General features: G+C 45.9%; 6 protein-coding genes across 6 annotated transcripts; 2 read left to right on the top strand and 4 right to left on the bottom strand.

Moving 5' to 3' along the window:
* Positions 1-328: 328 nt before the first annotated feature.
* On the bottom strand, positions 329-6,616 carry Met (Methoprene-tolerant). Its single transcript, XM_089264442.1, has 2 exons — positions 4,391-6,616; positions 329-3,189 (listed from the first exon to the last, which is right to left on the bottom strand). The coding sequence occupies exons 1-2, from the start codon at positions 5,762-5,764 to the stop codon at positions 1,882-1,884; spliced, it is 2,682 nt and encodes an 893-aa protein (XP_089120568.1). The 5' UTR covers positions 5,765-6,616; the 3' UTR covers positions 329-1,881.
* Positions 6,617-6,718: 102 nt separating this feature from the next.
* On the top strand, positions 6,719-10,113 carry LOC108655939 (ATP-binding cassette sub-family F member 1). The gene is made up of 3 exons (XM_030389558.2): positions 6,719-7,025; positions 7,085-8,291; positions 8,357-10,113. The coding sequence occupies exons 2-3, from the start codon at positions 7,124-7,126 to the stop codon at positions 9,973-9,975; spliced, it is 2,787 nt and encodes a 928-aa protein (XP_030245418.1). The 5' UTR covers positions 6,719-7,025; positions 7,085-7,123; the 3' UTR covers positions 9,976-10,113.
* RPA3 (Replication protein A3) lies at positions 10,096-10,658 on the bottom strand. The gene is made up of 2 exons (XM_018107811.3): positions 10,326-10,658; positions 10,096-10,264 (listed from the first exon to the last, which is right to left on the bottom strand). The coding sequence occupies exons 1-2, from the start codon at positions 10,563-10,565 to the stop codon at positions 10,163-10,165; spliced, it is 342 nt and encodes a 113-aa protein (XP_017963300.1). The 5' UTR covers positions 10,566-10,658; the 3' UTR covers positions 10,096-10,162.
* A 1,013-nt stretch (positions 10,659-11,671) lies between these two features.
* feo (fascetto) lies at positions 11,672-14,494 on the top strand. The gene has a single exon (XM_018107779.3). The coding sequence runs from the start codon at positions 11,790-11,792 to the stop codon at positions 13,866-13,868; it is 2,079 nt and encodes a 692-aa protein (XP_017963268.1). The 5' UTR covers positions 11,672-11,789; the 3' UTR covers positions 13,869-14,494.
* Positions 14,495-14,605: 111 nt separating this feature from the next.
* LOC108655940 (uncharacterized) lies at positions 14,606-17,969 on the bottom strand. The gene is made up of 4 exons (XM_018107765.3): positions 16,757-17,969; positions 15,754-16,693; positions 15,040-15,674; positions 14,606-14,956 (listed from the first exon to the last, which is right to left on the bottom strand). The coding sequence occupies exons 1-4, from the start codon at positions 17,802-17,804 to the stop codon at positions 14,901-14,903; spliced, it is 2,679 nt and encodes an 892-aa protein (XP_017963254.1). The 5' UTR covers positions 17,805-17,969; the 3' UTR covers positions 14,606-14,900.
* A 70-nt stretch (positions 17,970-18,039) lies between these two features.
* Positions 18,040-19,194, bottom strand: Pgls (6-phosphogluconolactonase). Its single transcript, XM_018107799.3, has 3 exons — positions 18,942-19,194; positions 18,298-18,785; positions 18,040-18,236 (listed from the first exon to the last, which is right to left on the bottom strand). Exons 1-3 carry the CDS (start codon positions 19,078-19,080, stop codon positions 18,111-18,113), a joined length of 753 nt encoding a protein of 250 aa, XP_017963288.1. The 5' UTR covers positions 19,081-19,194; the 3' UTR covers positions 18,040-18,110.
* Between the last annotated feature and the right edge of the window lie 14 nt (positions 19,195-19,208).

The following is a 19,208-nucleotide window of genomic DNA, read 5'->3' as shown; positions in this document are numbered from 1 at the left end:
TTTCTCTTTTACTCTATGTCTTATTATAGTTCTATAACATAGACTTGATATTTGCATTCGAGCAGGACATCATGTCAATATATTAAAGCCTTTTGTGGAACTACTCCAAAAACAATTCTACTGTGCACATTACGAATCAGGAATCCGAAAATAGTAGTTCCCCAACTTCCCTATATATACAGAGATCTATTCTCTATATATATATTATACTTACACTTTTCACACATATTTCGTTTCCGTAAATAAATATTTCTAGTTGATCGTTAAACTTCTTTTTTTTTTTAATCAAAATTTGTTTTATAATTGAAAAAGAAGTAGAGGAAAAACATATTATTGTTTACTTTATTATTGACGTTACTCGTTCATTATGAATTATTGTTGTTGTTGTTTATATTAATAGATTACACGCTATGTTTTTAATTGCTAACATTTGTAACGCATTATTATCAATATTATTGGTTGTTTTAAATATTAACTTGTACAAAAAGTCTAGACAACAAACGCAAGAACACAAAACATTTTTCTTCATCTGTATATATAATTGTATATATATATATATATATATAAACTATATATATATTACATATATATGTATTACGCATGTATAACCCAAAAGTGTTTTAAGAGCACAACTCGATTAATAAAATATATTTATAAAAAAAATCAATCAAACAAAATTTCACAAATTTCTTAAATTACAGTTAAAAATTAGGCTACGCAACAAACAAAATAAAAGATATAAAACAAACACGAACGAACGAACTGAGGGAAAACAAATTTACAAGAAAAAAAAAACTGGTTTTATAAAATACTAAAATTATTGATTATGTTTAATAATAGCTAAGCAAAAATTTCGCTAAATAAAATGTGCTAACTGATAAGGCAAACCGAACGAACACACTAAACGGGACTTCGAGCCTTGGAATCGGAAGTCGAAATCGCATTGCAAATCGAGTCGAGCGCAAAAAATGTTTAACGAAACTGAACAGAACTTGGTGGATGTTACGCGGGGATGGAGCTATAGGGGCTGTCAAGGAGGGGGCTTACTCATTCATATATATATATAATATATAAATGATAGGTTAAGTGTACGTATATACACACATACTATAACGATGCTGGTCTTCAAAATATATCCGAAAAACTATGTATAAATAAATTAATTTCTATCTGCCGAAATGTTTCCAACTAATCTTGCAAATATTAACTCAGTGTCTCTCTATGTGTATGTGTGTGTGTGTATGTGCCTTATAGCTCAGTGCTCAGCAGAGAAAAGCTCCAGTGCCGCCTGACGGATTAGTAATTGAATAACAACTATTGTATTATATAATTGAGTATTAAATAATGAGGCATTCGCAATTGAATTATTCTTTCGATAGTTTTGGATATCATTTTCGTTACGTTTTCATATTTTTGTGATTTTTGTTTTGATTATTGTTCAGTTGTAACAACAGAATAAAGCTAAAATCGCGCTGTTCTCTGCGCTTCTCTCTTTCTCTCTCTCTCTCTCTGTCTGTACCCAACACTATTTGCCTTTTACTGTGCTAATTTAGCTTTGTTTGTTGTTTATCGTTTTTCGGTTTAGGGTAATTTTGTTTTTGTTTTCGTTTCTTGTTAAAACGTGTTAATAGTTAGTGAGTAAATTTCGCTTAAAACAATATATATGATTTTGTACTCTGATCGCACTGGGTCTTGAAATGGGATCTGGATGCAGCAGTGTTTGGGTAGGGGAAGCCGGAGTGGTCTGAGGGTTGAGGGTGGGCGGGTTAGGTAGCCAAAGCTCCAGCCGTGCACTGAATACTGAGCTATTTAGACTAAATAAATTAAAGATTGTAGCTAATCCATTGCAGCGCACAGGCCGCCACAGTTGAATCTCCACCACTATTGGCTGCCGTTGCTCCTGCCGCTCCTGCTGCTGCAGTTACTCTCACTGGACGCTGTTGTTGGTGTTGTCGCTGTCGCTTGCTTGGATATCACTGAAATCGCGTGATGATGGACTGCATCGTACTCGCTCCTAATGTTGACCAGGAGCTGCTTCTGTTTCTGGTGCTCCAGCAATATGGCATCCATTTGCCTCTCGTATTTGGGCGGCAGGGCGCTGCACTGTCGTTGCTGCTGTTTCTGCTGGTGCGCCTCCTCGCCCAGCGCCGCCAGCTTCGTGTCGAGGCTGCGCAGCGTATTGGACAGCACCGCACGCAGCTGCGCTGGCGGCGTTGGCGCTTCAGCGGCCACCGCCTGCGGCATTGTGGTCGTCGTTGTCGCTGTCGTCGGCGGTGTCGTCATTAGCCTCTGTAGCACACTGACGCGCGCTGCTGGCGGAGGGGATGTATTGCTGCTGGCATCATCCGGCAGCTCCAAGCTGCTGGCACTAGCCGGCGACAGCGTGGAGCTCTCACTCAGACTGATGCTCAGCTGGCGTGTGACGCCACCGCCTCCTCCACTGCAATTAACAATGTTGCGCTCCTGCAGCTGCTGCTGCAGCTGCTGTTGCTTCTGCTCCTGTTTCAGCTCCAGTTGTTGCTCTCGCTGCTGTTTCTGCTGCTGGTACTGCAGATTCCGCGCCGACGTCACATTCACCACGTTCACCGACTTCGATATCGAATGCTTCACATGGCCAGGCGCGGGCGGCACAAGGGCCAGCGGTGCAGGCGACGGCGCCTGCTCATCGTATGTGCCCGTCGCATGGCTAGACGCTGGCGAACTGCTGCTGCAGCACATATCATCCATGGCATCCATGTGGACGTCGGCACTGCCATTGCCATTCGCATCGGCAGCACTGCCATTGGCCTGGCCCCCATTCGCGCTCTTCTGCAGATTCTCAATCAAGTAGAGCACAATGCGCTCCAGCTGCTGGGGCGCTCGAGATGCCGGCAGATCGGGACTGGTGTGCGTGGGTATGTTGGCCTTGATGATCGTCGAGAATTTGTTCTTCATCTCCTGCACCTTCTGCTTGCCGGCCTGCTCGTCCAGCAGCGTATTAACGCAGAGAAACGAATGCACCTTGTTGCTGTTCTTGTCGATCTCCAGGAAGCCCTTCGTCTGCAGGTAAATAAAGTGTCCGTTTCGCGAGAGCAGACGATAGCAGCTCTCGCCATAGTCGCTGTTGCAGTCGTACATTTGCCTCAAGGCCACAATCACCCAGCGCACATCGTCCAAATGCATGAAGCTGAACGGGCTCAGGTTCCGCACCTGAAACACATCAACAAATACATCAACAAACAAACAACAACAACAGCAACAGCAGCAATAAAATGCATTTCTATTCGCCTAGAAGAGTTTTAAGCAAATGCGCAATAGACCGCTCATAGCAGCTTAAAGCGCAACGACAATAACTAGAAAATCTGTTATGCTCCGCTTGAAGTACAGTTTCTGGTCTATATCGAGACTAAATACTATATACATCGTATATTGTATATTTATTGTATATTTGTCAAACAGCACAACTAGCTGAGTCTACATATATTTGCTATGCAACATTTCTAAACACTGCTCTTCTATGCAATTCTCACTGATAGACATAGATAGATAGGAACATGTTTGTCCAACAGAATAGCTAGCTTTGCTATACGATATTTGTTTACAACCTTTGTCAGTGCGAACTACCCTTCTATGCAATTCTCATGCTCATCAATTTGATAAACAATTTGAAGTTTTATTTGAATTTATAAATAAAGCCATATTTATATAGTTTTGATTATATTTGTGTTTTATTTTTCTACATTTCCCCACTGAAAAGCGTGTGAATGAAGAATATAAACAAAGCTCGTTATATTTATTTCTTTTTTCCTATACTTCTCATATGATCAATTTTGTTGTTGAGTGTATTTAAACTGGAGCTCCTCATTTTACAATTCATTTGGATTTGCTCTAATTTGGCGGCTAGTCTGTCTCTCTCTAAATGTATATATTCCTCTCTCTGTTTCTCGCTCCGTGCCTCTAATTCATTTCGTATCATTCCATCTCTTATCCATTCATTATATCTGACTCTCTCTGTCGGTCTTCCTTAACTTCTCTCTATCTCTCTCTCTCTGCCTTCCTCAATCTCTTACTATCTGTCTATCTTCCTCAATCTCTCTCTCTCTCTCTCCCCTTCTATTTCACTGTCTGTTTGTTTCTCTCTCTCTGTCTTTCTGTCTCCTTCATCCACCCCCTGTCTCTCACTCGCTCACCCTGCCTTCCTGTTCTTCCTTCTCTCTCTCCCTCTCTCTCTCTATCTACCTGTCACTCAATTTAGCTTTTCCAGCTGTGTTGACAAATTTCGTATATATGTTTGTATGTGCATGTATGTAGCAGCAATACTTCTAGAATTCTCCCTACACGCATTTAATCACGATTAATAATTGTGTTGATTAGTGTTAGATTAGATTGATGTGTCATGTGTGTCACTCACCTCATCCTTCATGTAGCCCGCCACGATGCCAATGCGCTGATCACAGTCGATGATGCTGCCGTCGATGAGATGCCGCGTTCGGTATTCCAGCTGATACGGCTCCGGCTGGCGGCACATGAGGCTCAGGCAGGTTGACTCCTCGCGCATCACTCGCGCCATGGCCACCAGGACGATGTCGTTGCCGCTGATCCCATGCAGCGCTGCCTGTGCAATGGCATCGTGCTGCGGCAGGCAGGGTGCGGTTAATGTCGTCGTCGTCGTCGTCGTCGCCGCTGTCGCTGCTGCTGCATTTGTTGCTGCTGCTGCTGCTGCGGCGGCTGCTAACATATTATTATTACGTGAGCGCCTTATCAGCTGCGATACGATTGGATAGTTGGCGGCCGCGCCACCCGTCACCGACGAGTCGCTGCGCCGAAAACAACCATCGATTTTGACCATCTCATAATGACGCGTGGCTTCGGCACGGGTCGAGGCGCGGGCGAGGCGAATCGTGAAGCAGCGTCGATCGGCGCGCAGCCGCTCATCGATGGCCGCCATATGGGCGATGGTTTGGGGGCTGGGCGTGCGTGTTCGTTCTAGGTCCTGGTCTAGTTGTTCCATTTCCTCGTCATCGTCGCCTCCGCCGCAACTGCCGCCGCCTCTGCCCCCACCTCCACCGCGACATCCACCTCCACCATCATCTTCATCGTCGTCATCATCGTCGCTGGCCGACTGCGACTGCGTGTGCTGTTGGCTGCGGCGTTGCCGCTGGCATTGGCGCTGCTGATAAAAGAGTGTCTCGATGTCACGCGGTATTAGCTGTTGACGCAACAGCGCCTGATCATCAGGATGGGTTATCTGCAGCAGATTCTGGCCGTACAGGTCCGACTGGCAGTGGCCGAGCAGCTGTTCCACACTGCCCGACACGAGCACAATCTGCCCGTTGCATGTGAGCGTCAGAAAGAAGCTGTCCAGCAGCTGCATCAGCGTATCCGTCAGCAGCGGCGTATCGCCAACGCCGATAGCGCCACCGCCAGCTCCCGGTCCTGAGGCACCGCCGCCGCCAGCTGACTTCATATTCAGCCGTCGTCGACGTCGCGTTGCCGACTTCCCAAAGATGTACTGCAGCCGCAGGCCGTGGGTGGCAAACCGTAGCACGGCTGTCTTATCCAAACGCCGCGTCGATTCGGCCGCGTGCGGCACCATTGTGGCCAGCTCTTGTATGCTCGCATTTAGCTTATCCCGCCGCTGCTTCTCGGCCAGATTACGCGCTTCTCGTCCATTCGATGCGCCGCTTCCGTCGTTCGTCTCACTGTCCCCGACGGCGGCGGCTGCTGTCATAACTGCGACGCAGCCGCTGCCGCCGTTCGCTGTGGCTGCAACTACAGCTGCCATGATGTGTGTGTCTCTGTGTGTGTGAGAGTGTGTGTGTGTGCGTGTCAGTGCGATGTGTGTGGGCGCTGCTATTGTTATGGGTGTAAATCGTTAGCTTGTTTTGATTTTGATTCTTACGTTTACGTTTACGTATTCACGGCTTCCGAATTCGAATTCGAATTCGCTGATCTCCATGCATTTGGTGTTTTAGTTGGTATTATTATTATTTTTATTATTATTATTATTATTGTTAATTGGCGCGTTGCGGAAAATTGTCACTCTCCATAACTTTGCGGCTGTTGCCGTTGCCTCTCTGTGCTCGGCTCTGTTTGCGTTTTTCGTTAAAATTTGAGTTTTTGTTGTTGCTATTTCTTTTAAAGTTTTCAAGGTCTCGCTTGTCGTGTTGTTGTTTTTGTTCTTGTTGTTATTGTTGCTGCTGCTTCTCTAGCTACTGCTGCTGTTAACCACCTTTGGGCTATGCGCGCGGCCCCCTTCCTCTTTCTCTCTCTCGGCACACACACACACACACATACACAGTCAGGCAGCGTATGTTATATTCCGTTTTATGGAATTTTTTTTGATTGCGTTGCGAATCTCAATCTCCTTTGCGTTGTGGCTTTGCCTCTCTTGTTTTTGTTGTTATTATTATGGTTTTCGTTGTTGTTTTTGTTGTCGTTGGTCTGCCCGCAAATTATGAACGAATTGGAAGCGAATCAATGGAAAGAGCGTACAATTACTTTGAATATCGCACGCACTATTCGCACTATTTTGTTTATATTAGTGATTAATTGTTTATTAAACAATTATGTAGCTCGGCGACAATTGTGGCAAAAAAAATAATAATGTATCGATATATCGATATGTATGTAGTATTATCGAGCTCAACGACATATCAGCTCCAAAAGTTCCGCCTGAATATAGCAAGCCAAATGAATTGACTTCCTCAAATGAACGTAAATTAGTTTCTATAAATTACATATAAACATTTATATACTATAAATAGTTGAAAATTCTTGGACGTAAAATTTAAAAAACTCATCATTGGTTTAGATTCGTTCTAATTGGAGGTGAACCAGTTCAAAACGATGACATCACGACTCCGATAATAATTCCAATGAGCACACAAACAAACACGCACGCACACACACATGCACCGAATCATCGCGTGTGTCTCTTCCTCTTTCAATAGCTCCACACACTTGGCACATTTGCCAGCTGTGCACGTGAAAGCCGCTGTCGCAGCAGATTTGGCCACAGCAACATCAGCTCAAACAACGCTAACGTAAATCATTCAAGTTATAATCATTGAATTTTGAATATTCTTAGTTCTTTTAACAATAGGTCACTCAACGCATCTAATACCTAGCTTCCGGAATAGACATGTCCAAGGCCAAAGGCAAGAAGAAAGAACGCTTTGATGAGGAGGAGGAGCAGCCAGAGAAAGTTAGCGTCAGTGAAAAGAAACATGAAAAAGGTAAAAAGGGTAAAAAGGGAAAACGCGGTGGCGGCGGTGACTCAAGTGATAATGAATCCCTTGCTGCCAGTAAATTGTCTATTAACGATGCGGACGATATTGAAAGCTTAAAGTCTTCGCAAGGCAAGCAGCAGCAGAAGAAGGCTGCTAAAAAGGGGAAGAAAGGCAAGAAGAATGACGATTGGAGTGATGATGAGAAACCAGTGAAGTCAATACCAACGCTCGACGCCGATGGCTCTGACGAGGATGCACCGGCTGTTGCTAAGCCAGCTTCCAAGAAGCAACAGCAGCAGCAGCAAAGCAAGAAGAGCAAAAAGAACAACAAAAAGAAGGGAAATGATGGCTTTAGCGATGATGATGGCGACGACAATCAGGATGCTGAAATTGCGGAAGACGATGAGGAAGAGGCGACGGTAACAATAGCCAAACCGGCAGCCAAAAAATCGAAAAAGAAGCAAAAGCAACAGAAGAACAAATTCGCAATGAGCGATGATGAAGACGATGTGGATGAGAAAGAGGACGCCGAGGACGATCTGGATAATGAGCCAGAAGTTAAGATGGTCAAGCCAGCAGCAAAGAAATCCAAGAGCCAGAAGAAAAACAAATTCGAACTGAGCGACAAAGACGACGAGGATGACGATGACGACGTCAGCCCTGCTAGTCAGGCGAGCGCCGTTGAGGAGTCAAAGTCTAAGCCAGCATCAGATGCGAAGCTAAGCGAGAAGATTGCTGCACTCAAGCTTGCGGAAGCTGTGACAGAACGACAAGTGCCAGTCGAAACTGAGGCGCAGCCTGAAGAGGCAGCGATTACGCCCAAGTCGGAGGAATCATCGGAGGCATTTGGCGAATCCAAGGACAAGGAGAAGAAAATGTCACACAAGGAGAAAAAGAAGCATAAGAAACAACAGGAATACGAACGCCAAATGGAGTTGATGACGAAAAAGGGCGGCGCCGGTGCCTCGGATTTGGATAACAACTTCACCATGTCCCAGGTGCAGAAGAGCGCCGGACAGCAGGCGGCCCTTGAGCATGCAGTCGACATCAAAATCGAGAATTTCACGATATCGGCAAAAGGTAAGCTAATTTCACAACTTGACGTAACTCGTAAATGAATCATGCTCATCTTCTGTTTTGATAAGGAAACGATTTGTTTGTGAATGCCAATCTGCTGATCGCTCATGGTCGTCGCTACGGTCTGGTGGGTCCCAATGGACACGGCAAGACGACGCTGCTCCGACACATTGCCTCACGGGCGTTCGCCATACCGCCAAACATCGATGTGCTGCTCTGCGAGCAGGAGGTGGTGGCCACCGACAAGACAGCCATTGCTACCATACTGGAGGCCGATGTGAAGCGCACGAAGATGCTGCAGAAGGCCGATGAGCTGGAAAAGCAATTTGCCGCTGGAGATATGACCGTCCAGGAGGAGCTGAACGACACATTTGCCGAACTGAAAGCAATGGGCGCCTACTCGGCAGAGGCAAGGGCCCGTCGTATCCTGGCTGGTCTGGGCTTTAGCAAGGAGATGCAAGATCGACCCACAAACAAATTCTCTGGCGGTTGGCGAATGCGTGTCTCACTCGCTCGTGCTCTGTACTTGGAGCCAACTCTGTTGATGCTGGATGAGCCGACAAATCATTTGGACTTGAATGCAGTTATTTGGCTGGACAACTATTTGCAGGGCTGGAAGAAGACACTGCTGATCGTGTCTCACGACCAGAGCTTCTTGGACAATGTGTGCAACGAAATCATCCATCTGGACCAGAAGAAGCTACATTACTACAAGGGCAACTATTCCATGTTCAAAAAAATGTACGTGCAGAAGCGACGTGAGATGATCAAGGAATATGAGAAGCAAGAGAAACGACTACGTGAACTTAAGGCGCACGGCCAATCGAAGAAGGCGGCCGAGAAGAAGCAGAAGGAATCACTTACCCGAAAACAGGAAAAGAACAAAAGCAAGCAACAGAAACAGGACGAGGACGATGGTCCGCAAGAGCTGCTGGCCCGACCCAAGGAATATATTGTCAAGTTCCGTTTCCCCGAGCCCTCACAGCTCCAGCCGCCGATTCTGGGCATTCACAATGTTACGTTCGCCTACGAGGGCCAGAAGCCCTTGTTCGTCAAAGTCGATTTCGGCATTGATTTAACCAGTCGCGTGGCCATTGTGGGTCCCAACGGTGTCGGCAAATCCACATTTCTCAAGCTACTGCTCGGCGAACTGGAGCCGCAGGAGGGCGAGCAGCGCAAGAATCATCGCTTGCATGTGGGACGCTTTGATCAGCATTCGGGTGAGCATTTGACAGCGGAGGAATCGGCGGCTGAATATCTGCAGCGTCTGTTCAATTTACCACATGAGAAGGCTCGCAAGGCGCTTGGTTCCTTTGGCCTGGTCAGCCATGCGCACACCATCAAAATGAAGGATCTTTCTGGCGGCCAGAAGGCGCGTGTCGCTCTCGCCGAACTGTGCCTTAGTGCGCCCGACGTGCTCATTCTGGATGAGCCTACCAACAATCTAGATATCGAATCGATCGATGCCTTGGCCGAGGCCATCAATGAGTACGAGGGCGGCGTCATCATTGTCTCCCACGACGAGCGTCTCATACGCGAAACGGGTTGCACCCTCTATGTCATTGAAGATCAGACAATTAACGAGATCGAAGGCGACTTTGACGACTATCGCAAGGAGGTGCTCGACTCCCTCGGCGAAGTGGTGAACAATCCGAGCGTGGTAGCTAATGCGGCTGTGCAGCAATAGCCGCGACCATTTGAATTTGTCTCCTTTTATTTCGGCTGTTGCAAGTTAATTCACTAGATAGCCTTTTTATATATTTATGTGTGTGGGGCGAACAGATCCCAATAAAGCAAACACGAAATGTTGAATTTTTTGCAAAAACACCTCCCATTTATTTAATTTAAAATTAGTTGTGTGAATCTTAAATGAATTAGCCATATCGATAAAATTGTTGAACGTTATTCAGTAGCTGCGTCATCGTATTATAGCTATCCACATCGAAGTCTATATTTTCGCCACCAAATTCGATAATCTGCGAATCCATTGATATATTAGAGAATATGTATCTCTAGCAAATAAATAATTATGTTTACCTCTTTGGCTCGTATGGTGTCGCCAGCGCTTGGTATCCCGATTACCTCCACCCATGAGCCTTGGGCGGCACTCAGCTCGCTGGGCAGATTGATCCGCAATTTTTGATTATCTGTGCTGGTACCCAACAGCGTTGATCCGGCCACGCTCTCAACGCGCACCATGATGCTGACAGATTGGCCGGTAAACTGTTTCAGCATGCCGCCATTGACAAGAGTTCGCGATTCAAATGGTGTATTCATTTTCTGTTTTAAGAAAGTTTAACTAGTAATACTGAGTTAGTAAATTCACACAACAAATGCAAATGCGCACATCAGCGAAATAGCGCGAAACAATCGAGCTGAGGCTCCAATTGCAAAGTAAAATATCGATTGCACTTCGATAGCTTTCGTACAAGAAGGAAATTCCCACAAAAATACTTCAAATATCGTACGTTACGGACACTGCACAAATTTAGCACATCTCAGAACATTTAGACCCTGTACTATCAAATAAATGCATCAATGAATGTATTTTATGTGTGCTTGATCTATGTCAAGCACTTTCATCTCGTTCTGGATTGAATACCGCAGATTGAATATCTAATCCATGCGGGCCTCGTGCAATCCCCCCAGACCCTGCACATAGTTGCGAAATGCCCCGATCTCATCCGCCTTGGGCATTTTATTTAAATTGCGAGGTTCCTCACCTAGAACATTAAGAAGCGCGACCTGCTGATTAAGCTGATTTTCGACCTCTACAATGCGCTTGGATAGTTCCTCACGGAGTCCAAAAATTCCTTCCTTCCAACGCTAGCAGCCAAATGTCCGTAGCCATACTGCTGCGTCTGTCCTCCGAGACTACTTTTAAATCGATCGATCTTCGTAAGCAGTGAGCGAATTTCGTCATTAAGGGATTCCTTCTTGGCATATGATGTATTTGATAAGTCGCTATATAAATGCCTCACACGCAATGCCAGGTTGTCAATCAGTTCTGGAGATATAGCCTTAGCTTTGGTTGCTGCTGAATTATCGGCAATTTTTACGAATTTTTAAAGTTCTAATATTTAATTCACAAATTGACTAATCTCAACGCTCAGCATCAACTGAATGAAGTTCCACAAATTTCTGCAAGCAATTTAACTTTTTTCGATAAGTCTTGTTTGAAAGTTTGAAAGCTGTAAGTTGTGTGACCCTCTTACGCAGTTGTTTAAATACTGACGATAAGAGTTCGTATTTTGTGTACTAATTTTTTGTTCCTCCACACAGTATTTTTTGCAGCCCTGAAAGCAAGCGCTGCAAAATCTCTTTTATCTACTGCAGTATTTTAAAAGGGCTCACATAAAAGAGATAGTATTTTTTTAATGTGGCAACGTCAAGTTGTGTTTTCAAATTTACCGAAATATTCAATTGATGTTGGCGTCACCCTTAGACTGTTTTTTTTTTGTTGTTAGTTCCTGTAAAAATTAAAATTCAAAATACATAAATATGGCCGAACAGTCAACAGCAAAGTCAACTATTGTAGCTATTACAAGTGATCATGTCGATCGCCTATTTAGCAAGTGGACAAGCATGTTTGATGAGAAATATTGTCTGGAATTGATGGACAAATTGGGAGACCGCGTGAAAAATTTCTATTGCGACTTGCTGAACGAATCAAATGAGAAAGAACAGCTAATTATGGACGACATCAGTGCTCTGCGAGAGGAGGCCGCAGAGATCCGTCGCCTCTTGCACAAAAACTTGGATATTGGCGAAAAACCCGAGGAAATGCCGCTGGACGTTTGGCTGCAAACGCTGGACAAGAGCATTGAACATCTGCGAGGGGAGCTACGCGAACGTCGAGCGGAAATTTGTGAACTGCTGCTGCAGCAAGATCAGCTCTGCGAAGAGCTAGGTGAGTGTCCGCTGCCACTGCTCGCCGATCCACTTCCCAAGCCAGATGAAATGTCGTCCTTTTGCAAGCATCTCGAGCATCTGCGGGCAGTGCGCGAACGCCGCATGGAGGAGCTCTTCCAGCTACGTAGTCAGATCAAGCAGGACATGATGCTGCTCTCTATAATGCCAACCACTCCCGCAGAGGAGCATTTACTTAGTCATTCGAATCAGCATCTTACGCCGAATATCTTGGAGAAGCTCAGGCTCATGCAAAAGGAGTTTGCCGCACAGGTTCAAGAAATGCGCGAACAGATCGACGACATGCGCGGCAAGATTTACGAGCTGTGGGAGCGTCTGCAGGAGTCGGATGAGTATATCATGCGGAGAGTGCGCTCTGCCGTGGATTATACGCAAGCCACATTCGATGTGTTGCGCGAGGAACTGCAGCGCTGCCAGGCGCTGCGTCGCAAGAATCTGAAGACCTTTATCGAACAACTGCGCCTGGAGATCAAGAAGTGGTGGGACTTGACACTGAAGTCGGAACAGGAGCGAAAGCGATTCTCCAATTTTTTTAATGAGTGGTACAACGAGGACTTGCTAGAGCTGCATGAGCTTGAGCTGGATGATCTGAAGAACTTTTACACTAGCAACAAAGAGATATTTGAGCTATTTGCGAGTCGCTCTGAGTTTTGGGCCCGAATGGAGGCCCTCGAGGCCAAGGCCAACGATCCGAATCGATTCAACAATCGTGGTGGTCAGCTACTTAAGGAGGAGCGCGAAAGGAAGGCAATTGGGACCAAATTGCCAAAGATTGAGCAACAGATCACAGAGTTAGTGAAAGCGTATGAGATGCGTAATCAGTGCCCATTTTTGGTCTATGGCGAGAATATACTGGATCGTATGGCCAACGATTGGGTGCGCCTTCGGCAGGCCAAGGAACAACAGAGCTCTGCACGCAAGCAAGGAGGAGCTACAACCAACGGAAAAATGTTGCCACCTGTAACACCTGGGTCGACGGCTCCACGAACCCCCCTGTCGTTGAGGAATATGTCGGCAATGTCCAGTTCAACGATGTCTTTGCGCAAGACTCCGTCCACTCTGCAGTTGTCCTCGATGGCGAGCTCCGCAGCCAAGACCACAGGTAATCTGCATAAGAGGAAGCTGCCCAATGGCGAAAACAGTTCCAGGGAAGAGACTCCAACTGCCAAGCGGAGTCTGATGAGAGCATTGAGCACGCTGAAGCCGTCGCCAGCAATGCGAAAGCCCAACCAGCGACTAGCTGTCGTCCAGCAGAAGCCAAAAAGGTCGCCCATGAAGAAGGTGCTCGTCTTGCAGAATACTTTGCGTTGCAGCTCGGGTGTGGGGCGTCGTAGCGTGGGCCAATCCGGCAAGAAGCGTCGCAGTAAATTGGACATACCCACTATTTCATATCCATCTACCAGCGATGAACAGGAGCAGGAAAAGGAGCAGCAGCCAGATCCCGAGGATATCGTCAATTACAATAAGTTTGCGCCCAAAGTTCGTTCGTCCGAACTGCCACGAGCATTGACCGCCTCGCGTCCAGCTTTTGTGACCAACAAAGACCAGAAACAGTACGCGCGCAAGGATCTGAACGAGGACCTTGCGCAAACGGTAGAGCTGCCAGAGCCCAGACGTAGCAGAATGTGGCAGCTCAAGCCTAAGAAATGAATGTACTTATTCCATTCAAAATCTATTTGATATTTAAAAATTTATTGCTTTTATTTTATTGTTGTAACTATTTGAAGTATTTTCGAGACTTTATTCAAATGCTTTGTGTCTATATATATATATAAACGGATTTCTATGCATATCGATTAATATCTAAGCGAAACCTAAACAAAAATTAAATTTTTAAGAGGAATTACTATTCAAATGTATTAATCCGATATTTCTGACTTAATATTATTATTATTTATTTATTAGATAATATATAAAAAAATATAAATCTAAAAATGATTAAACGTGCTAGCTACGAGGGCCATCGATCTGACTTAATAATCTTAGTATCTCTTAAGCAATTGAAGTGTCTTAAGATCATATATATTTATGGTTTATCTGCTGAATTTAGTTTTGCGATCACAAGTAAACTAAGGCATACCAATATCGAGGATTAACTGGAAAATAACAAATACATAGTCGTAAGGCTAGTTACTCGTCCCGTTTCGGTTAGCTGGAGCACAGAATATCGAGAAGTCCTACACGCGTCTGGGGCAAAACAATGTTGAATAAGTAACCAATATGAAATTAATTAGGTATTAAAGCTTGTTCAATATTAAATCTATAAATAAAACTAATGTTTCATGCTTTTCAACTGATTTTCTTTTCTTTAATGTATTTACAGTTTTGGTTAGATCATAAAATGCTATAGCTATGTCTATAAGTAATACAAACTTGTTTTTTAAATCGATTTTGTTTAGATTAACTAGTATTTGAACATTTCATTTGATTCTGAAGGCAAATACGTTTATGTATCTAACTATTATAATCTAAACAATTATCTAGTTAGTATGCATGTTCATTTCACTGGTTTAGCAGAATTATTTTATAATATATTTACAATTGAATTCGCTTAATGCAAACAAAAAGAACTGAATACTTAAGGCGCGATTTCTTTATAAATATATATATTACATACATATATACAAGGTCATATTTTTGTTGAGATTGGAATTGCTTAGTTAATTTATAGGGCAACGCCGGTTATTTGCTTGCATTGCTCTGTTGACTGTTCCCGCCATGATTGTACATCAGATGCGCTGAAAGGGAGATAGCGAGTGAGAGAGATAGCATTAGCTGGTGTATCTATGAGCACATGCAATATATGTATATGAGTATTTACCCATCACGACAGGCGCTATGCTGAAAGTGCCAAATGGTGCCGTCGCAGTTGTGCTCGTTGCATTTGTCGTTGCACCAACGAATCCGCTTGCATCGGACAGTGGCACAGATACGGATACGGGCACCGGCACCGGCACGGGCACCTGCACTGGCACTGGCACTGGCGACGTTGTACTATAGGCCACCGGCGAATGCATCATGGGCGTGGCAATCGTCGCTGGCAGCTGAGTCGTAACCGTGGCCATTGGCTGCGGATCGGGCGTCGATTGCTGGTAGCGTGCAGGCGGCATAACGACCGTGGTCAAATGCGAGTTATTGGGCTCGTCCAGCAGGCCGGTGCGCTGCAGCCGACCCGTCTTCGTCTCAATGTGCTTATTGTGGGCACTCAGACAATGGTTGCGCATGTGATAGAGCTGCAGGAAGTAGGCATCGCAGTGGGGGCACTTGTACCGCTCGCCCGTATGCCGTCGTATGTGGGCCTTCAGATCGTTGCTCTGGCTGAAGCTCTTGGGGCACTGATCGCACTTGTACGGACGTTCGCCCGTATGGGTGCGCATATGTATGGTCAGATTGTAGGCACGATGGAAACTCTTACCGCAGGTGTTACACAGATTGGGCTTGGTGCCCGTGTGGTATCTGTAAGGACCAATGTCATTAATCAAATCAGGCGACAGTCTGTCATACAGTTGGGATTAGGGCGCTCTGGCTCACTTACCGCTCGTGCACCTTAAGGTCTGTGGCGCGGGGAAATGCTTTGATGCAGTAACGGCACTTGTATGGCTTCTCGCCATTGTGCCGTCGCATATGGACGCGCAAATAGTCGTTGCGTGCGAAACTGTCGCCGCAAATGCAGCAGAGGAAGTTCCGCTGACCGGTGTGGGTCTTCTCGTGGCTGCGCAACTGTTGCCGCTCCTTGAACGTCTCGTCGCAGCTCTTGCACGCGTATAGGAACTCCGTGTGGAGCAGCGTATGCTTGCGCAGGTAGGTCTTGCTGGAGAAACGCTTTGAGCAGTACTCGCAAGTGTGCTCGCTCATTTGAAGCTTCAGCTCATTGCTGGCGTCGAGACCCTCGCCATTGTGCTTGCTCATCTTGTGCCGATCGAGGGCATCGGCACGGGTGAAGGCCGCATCGCAGAGCACGCACTTGTGTTCCTTATTGCCGTGTAAGCTCTGGACGTGCGCCTTCAAATGATCGCTGCGCGCGAAAGCCTTGGGGCAATGCGGACAGCTGTGCGGCTTTTTCTCCAGGTGGGACAACTTGTGGCGCAGCAAATGGCAATGGCGGGAGAAGGTGCGCAGGCAGACATCGCAACGATTTTCTGGATTTGCTTCCGTTTCGCTTTGCGTCTGTTTACGTCGTCGACGGCGCTGCTTGTCCTTGGTCGCCTTTTGCAAATACTCCCTCACGATTTCCGGCTTCGGTTTGTCCTCATCGAGCTCAGCATTCGCTTCCTCCTCATCCTCATCCTCAGCTTCATCATCCTCTTCATCAAGCTCGCTCTCCTCGTCAGCATCTTCTTCCTCGTCGGCACTGTGAAATAGATCCGCTCTTGCGGCCTCCACCTCATAGTCCTCATCCACCTTGATGCTGTCAGCGCGCTGTCGCTCTTGCTTAATGGATAACTGCTGCTCACCGCCGGCGGTAAGTGGCTCCTCTGTAAAAGCACATAAAGTAAGAGTGTTTATGTGCTTTATGTTCATACTCTATGTTGACTTACCTTTTACCTCTGTTGAAAATGAGCTCGAGGCTGGCTTCTGCTTACTGACGTCTTCGGGCTCCTCCTCCGTATCTGTGTGAATAGCGATCTTTGAATTTGATTTCTTTTTGCGCCTATCGCCTTTCACTTGCTCATCTTCCGCCTCTGCATCTGCCTGGATCTCACGCTCCAGTTCTGCTTCTGGCTCTGGCTCTGGCTTGATGTGCAGCCAAAGCGATTCTTTAGCTTCGGCATGCACCTCATCATCGCCAGAATCCTCATTGCTTGATATAGGATTCGTAGTATGTTGATAGCCACTCTCGTTATTTTCGTTGTCCGAATAGGCAGCTGGATCATTGAATAATACGGCAGCCGATTCCAGCTCATCGCCGCTTTGCATAGTTGCCTCGTCGTTAGGCGTCCACGGCACAGCAGGCTCCAGCTCCTGCTGCCGCGGCACATCGTGGACTTTTCGCATATGGCGTATAAGATGATCGCGTCGCGAGAACTCGTGTTGACAAACCCGACATTTCAGACGCCGACGGAGCAACGGCGAATCTGGTGACTTTTGATCGTGCTGCTCGGTGAGATGGTTACGCAGTTGACGAAGCTTTTGAAACTGCTCACCGCAGAGCCTGCACTTCAGCTCATCCGTCTTCATGTGCTGGCGACTGCGATGCAGGCGTAATTCCAGAATGTTGAGAAATTTTTCATTACAAATCCCGCATGGCAGCATTGGTAATTGGTCAGTCTGGGTGCAGACATCGCTGCTGTTGGGCTTAGTCACAGGTGTGCGTCCCAGCATCGCCACGAGCGAACGGTAAGCCTTCTCGGCGTCCAGCTTGAAGCGATACGCTTGGCAGGCGGCCTTGATGCATGTGTCGCACATGTGATGGGGCATCTTATCATAGCGCTCGCAGGTGTACCGCGTGCACTCGTTGAGTATTTGTGCGATGTTCGCGCCTTGCTCCACGGGCGCCTCATCGTAGATGAAGTAGAAATCGCCCACCTCGCGCAGGCAAACACGGCAGACGCGCTCCGCATCGAATTGGCCGTAGCTGTCAGGCATCGGGATTAGAGTCAAAGTATCTGCTACAATCAAATACCTTCTATTATTGTTGCGGCATTGCGTTTTGTGGGTGTTTTGCAAATTATTTAAGGGGTTTGTTTTACATTTTCTTTCACTTGAACGGGGAATTCACAGTGATCTGGCACCACTTGTCCGTGCTGAGAACTTAGTGGCAACGTTAAACGAATCATTAGTGTTGTATAAAACCACCATAAAGCGCGCATCATAAGCAAACTTGCAAACAAAACAAAAATTTTATTTTCTCAAATTCAGAAATTGCACTTAGAAATTTTATGGAATTTATTTCTAACAGCCACATTTATGACTCAAGATTTTGGCACCTGCAGCTCTATCAGTGATCAATGCCAGTTTTCCATGGGTAGGCTCGACACAAGCAGATGGAAAACTTTTATCCCCGTCTAGGAATACGCTCTGCAGAGTAGGAAACAAATTGTAAATAATTGAGTGCATTAATAATTCGTATGCTTCACACCTTTACAACGTCAGCTTTACTGGCGCCAGCGACAACAAAGACCACATCGTTCGCATTGTTGATCAACGTGAGTGTAAATGTTATTCGCTCTGGCGGCGGCTTTGGTGAATCACGAATCGGAATGACAAGCTTCTCGGTGTGTATCTTGAATTCAGATCGGTCCGGAAACAAGGAACATGTATGCCCGTCCGGTCCCATGCCCAATAGCAACAAATCAAATATCGGACAAGATGAGCCAAATTCGTCGATTATGCGAGCCGCATAGTCACAGGCGCAGGCATCCAAGGAGAGCGCTGTGTCAGCTTTGATTAGTTGGCTCTCCTTAAAGTTGGGTAGATTGGCATGCATTTCAGTTCTGTATGCATTGAAGGTGGATTCTGCATCATCGTCTGGGACATAGCGTTCATCGCAGAAGAAGAATTTCCAGTTAGCGGTATCTATTTTACGGCTGATTAGAGCGCGGGTTAAGAGCTGTACAAGCGAACCACCTGTTGATCGTAGTAAATGTAACACATTATTACTCCATTGACTTTGAGAATCAATAGTTGCACTCAAGGTCACCTTAAGTAGAGCTTATCACACACATACGCATGCATTTATACAAATGCACAATACAGTAATGCGATCCACATTAAAATACGCACCTGAGATGCCAACTCGAAAAGTAGGACGATTTTTCAGAACTTCAGTCGAGCAATGATACAGTTTGTCGCCCAAGCTTTGCACTAGGTGGTCCTCCGTTTCGGATATCCTTACGTGAAACGGGCACTTTCGAGTTGACATTGTTTCACTTAACGAAAATTTACCGAATGATCTTTTCAAACAAATAAATGAATTTAGCTTGTTGTATTTTTGTGTGGCAGTGTTGCCACCTGGTTTGAATGCGAATTGCACAGCACTAAATCTAGTGC

Source organism: Drosophila navojoa, chromosome X (genome assembly GCF_054131105.1).
Source record: "Drosophila navojoa isolate 15081-1374.11 chromosome X, UAZ_NAV_1.0, whole genome shotgun sequence".
Taxonomy (NCBI): domain Eukaryota; kingdom Metazoa; phylum Arthropoda; class Insecta; order Diptera; family Drosophilidae; genus Drosophila; species Drosophila navojoa.
This window is presented reverse-complemented; position numbering and strand designations above follow the sequence as displayed.

What these genes read in the sequence shown, in the direction of transcription:
- Met (XM_089264442.1), bottom strand. Translation starts at nt 5,764, where the DNA reads ATGGCAGCTGTAGTTGCAGCCACAGCGAACGGCGGCAGCGGCTGCGTC. An exon ending in CGGGCTACATGAAGGATGAG is followed by an intron (nt 3,190 to 4,390) that starts GTGAGTGACACA and finishes GATGTGTTTCAG; the next exon opens with GTGCGGAACCTGAGCCCGTT.
- LOC108655939 (XM_030389558.2), top strand. Translation starts at nt 7,124, where the DNA reads ATGTCCAAGGCCAAAGGCAAGAAGAAAGAACGCTTTGATGAGGAGGAG. An exon ending in TTTCACGATATCGGCAAAAG is followed by an intron (nt 8,292 to 8,356) that starts GTAAGCTAATTT and finishes TGTTTTGATAAG; the next exon opens with GAAACGATTTGTTTGTGAAT.
- RPA3 (XM_018107811.3), bottom strand. Translation starts at nt 10,565, where the DNA reads ATGAATACACCATTTGAATCGCGAACTCTTGTCAATGGCGGCATGCTG. An exon ending in ACACCATACGAGCCAAAGAG is followed by an intron (nt 10,265 to 10,325) that starts GTAAACATAATT and finishes ATGGATTCGCAG; the next exon opens with ATTATCGAATTTGGTGGCGA.
- feo (XM_018107779.3), top strand. Translation starts at nt 11,790, where the DNA reads ATGGCCGAACAGTCAACAGCAAAGTCAACTATTGTAGCTATTACAAGT.
- LOC108655940 (XM_018107765.3), bottom strand. Translation starts at nt 17,804, where the DNA reads ATGCCTGACAGCTACGGCCAATTCGATGCGGAGCGCGTCTGCCGTGTT. An exon ending in ATTTTCAACAGAGGTAAAAG is followed by an intron (nt 16,694 to 16,756) that starts GTAAGTCAACAT and finishes GTGCTTTTACAG; the next exon opens with AGGAGCCACTTACCGCCGGC. An exon ending in CATAGCGCCTGTCGTGATGG is followed by an intron (nt 14,957 to 15,039) that starts GTAAATACTCAT and finishes TCTCCCTTTCAG; the next exon opens with CGCATCTGATGTACAATCAT.
- Pgls (XM_018107799.3), bottom strand. Translation starts at nt 19,080, where the DNA reads ATGTCAACTCGAAAGTGCCCGTTTCACGTAAGGATATCCGAAACGGAG. An exon ending in TTTTCGAGTTGGCATCTCAG is followed by an intron (nt 18,786 to 18,941) that starts GTGCGTATTTTA and finishes TACGATCAACAG; the next exon opens with GTGGTTCGCTTGTACAGCTC. An exon ending in GTAAAGCTGACGTTGTAAAG is followed by an intron (nt 18,237 to 18,297) that starts GTGTGAAGCATA and finishes CCTACTCTGCAG; the next exon opens with AGCGTATTCCTAGACGGGGA.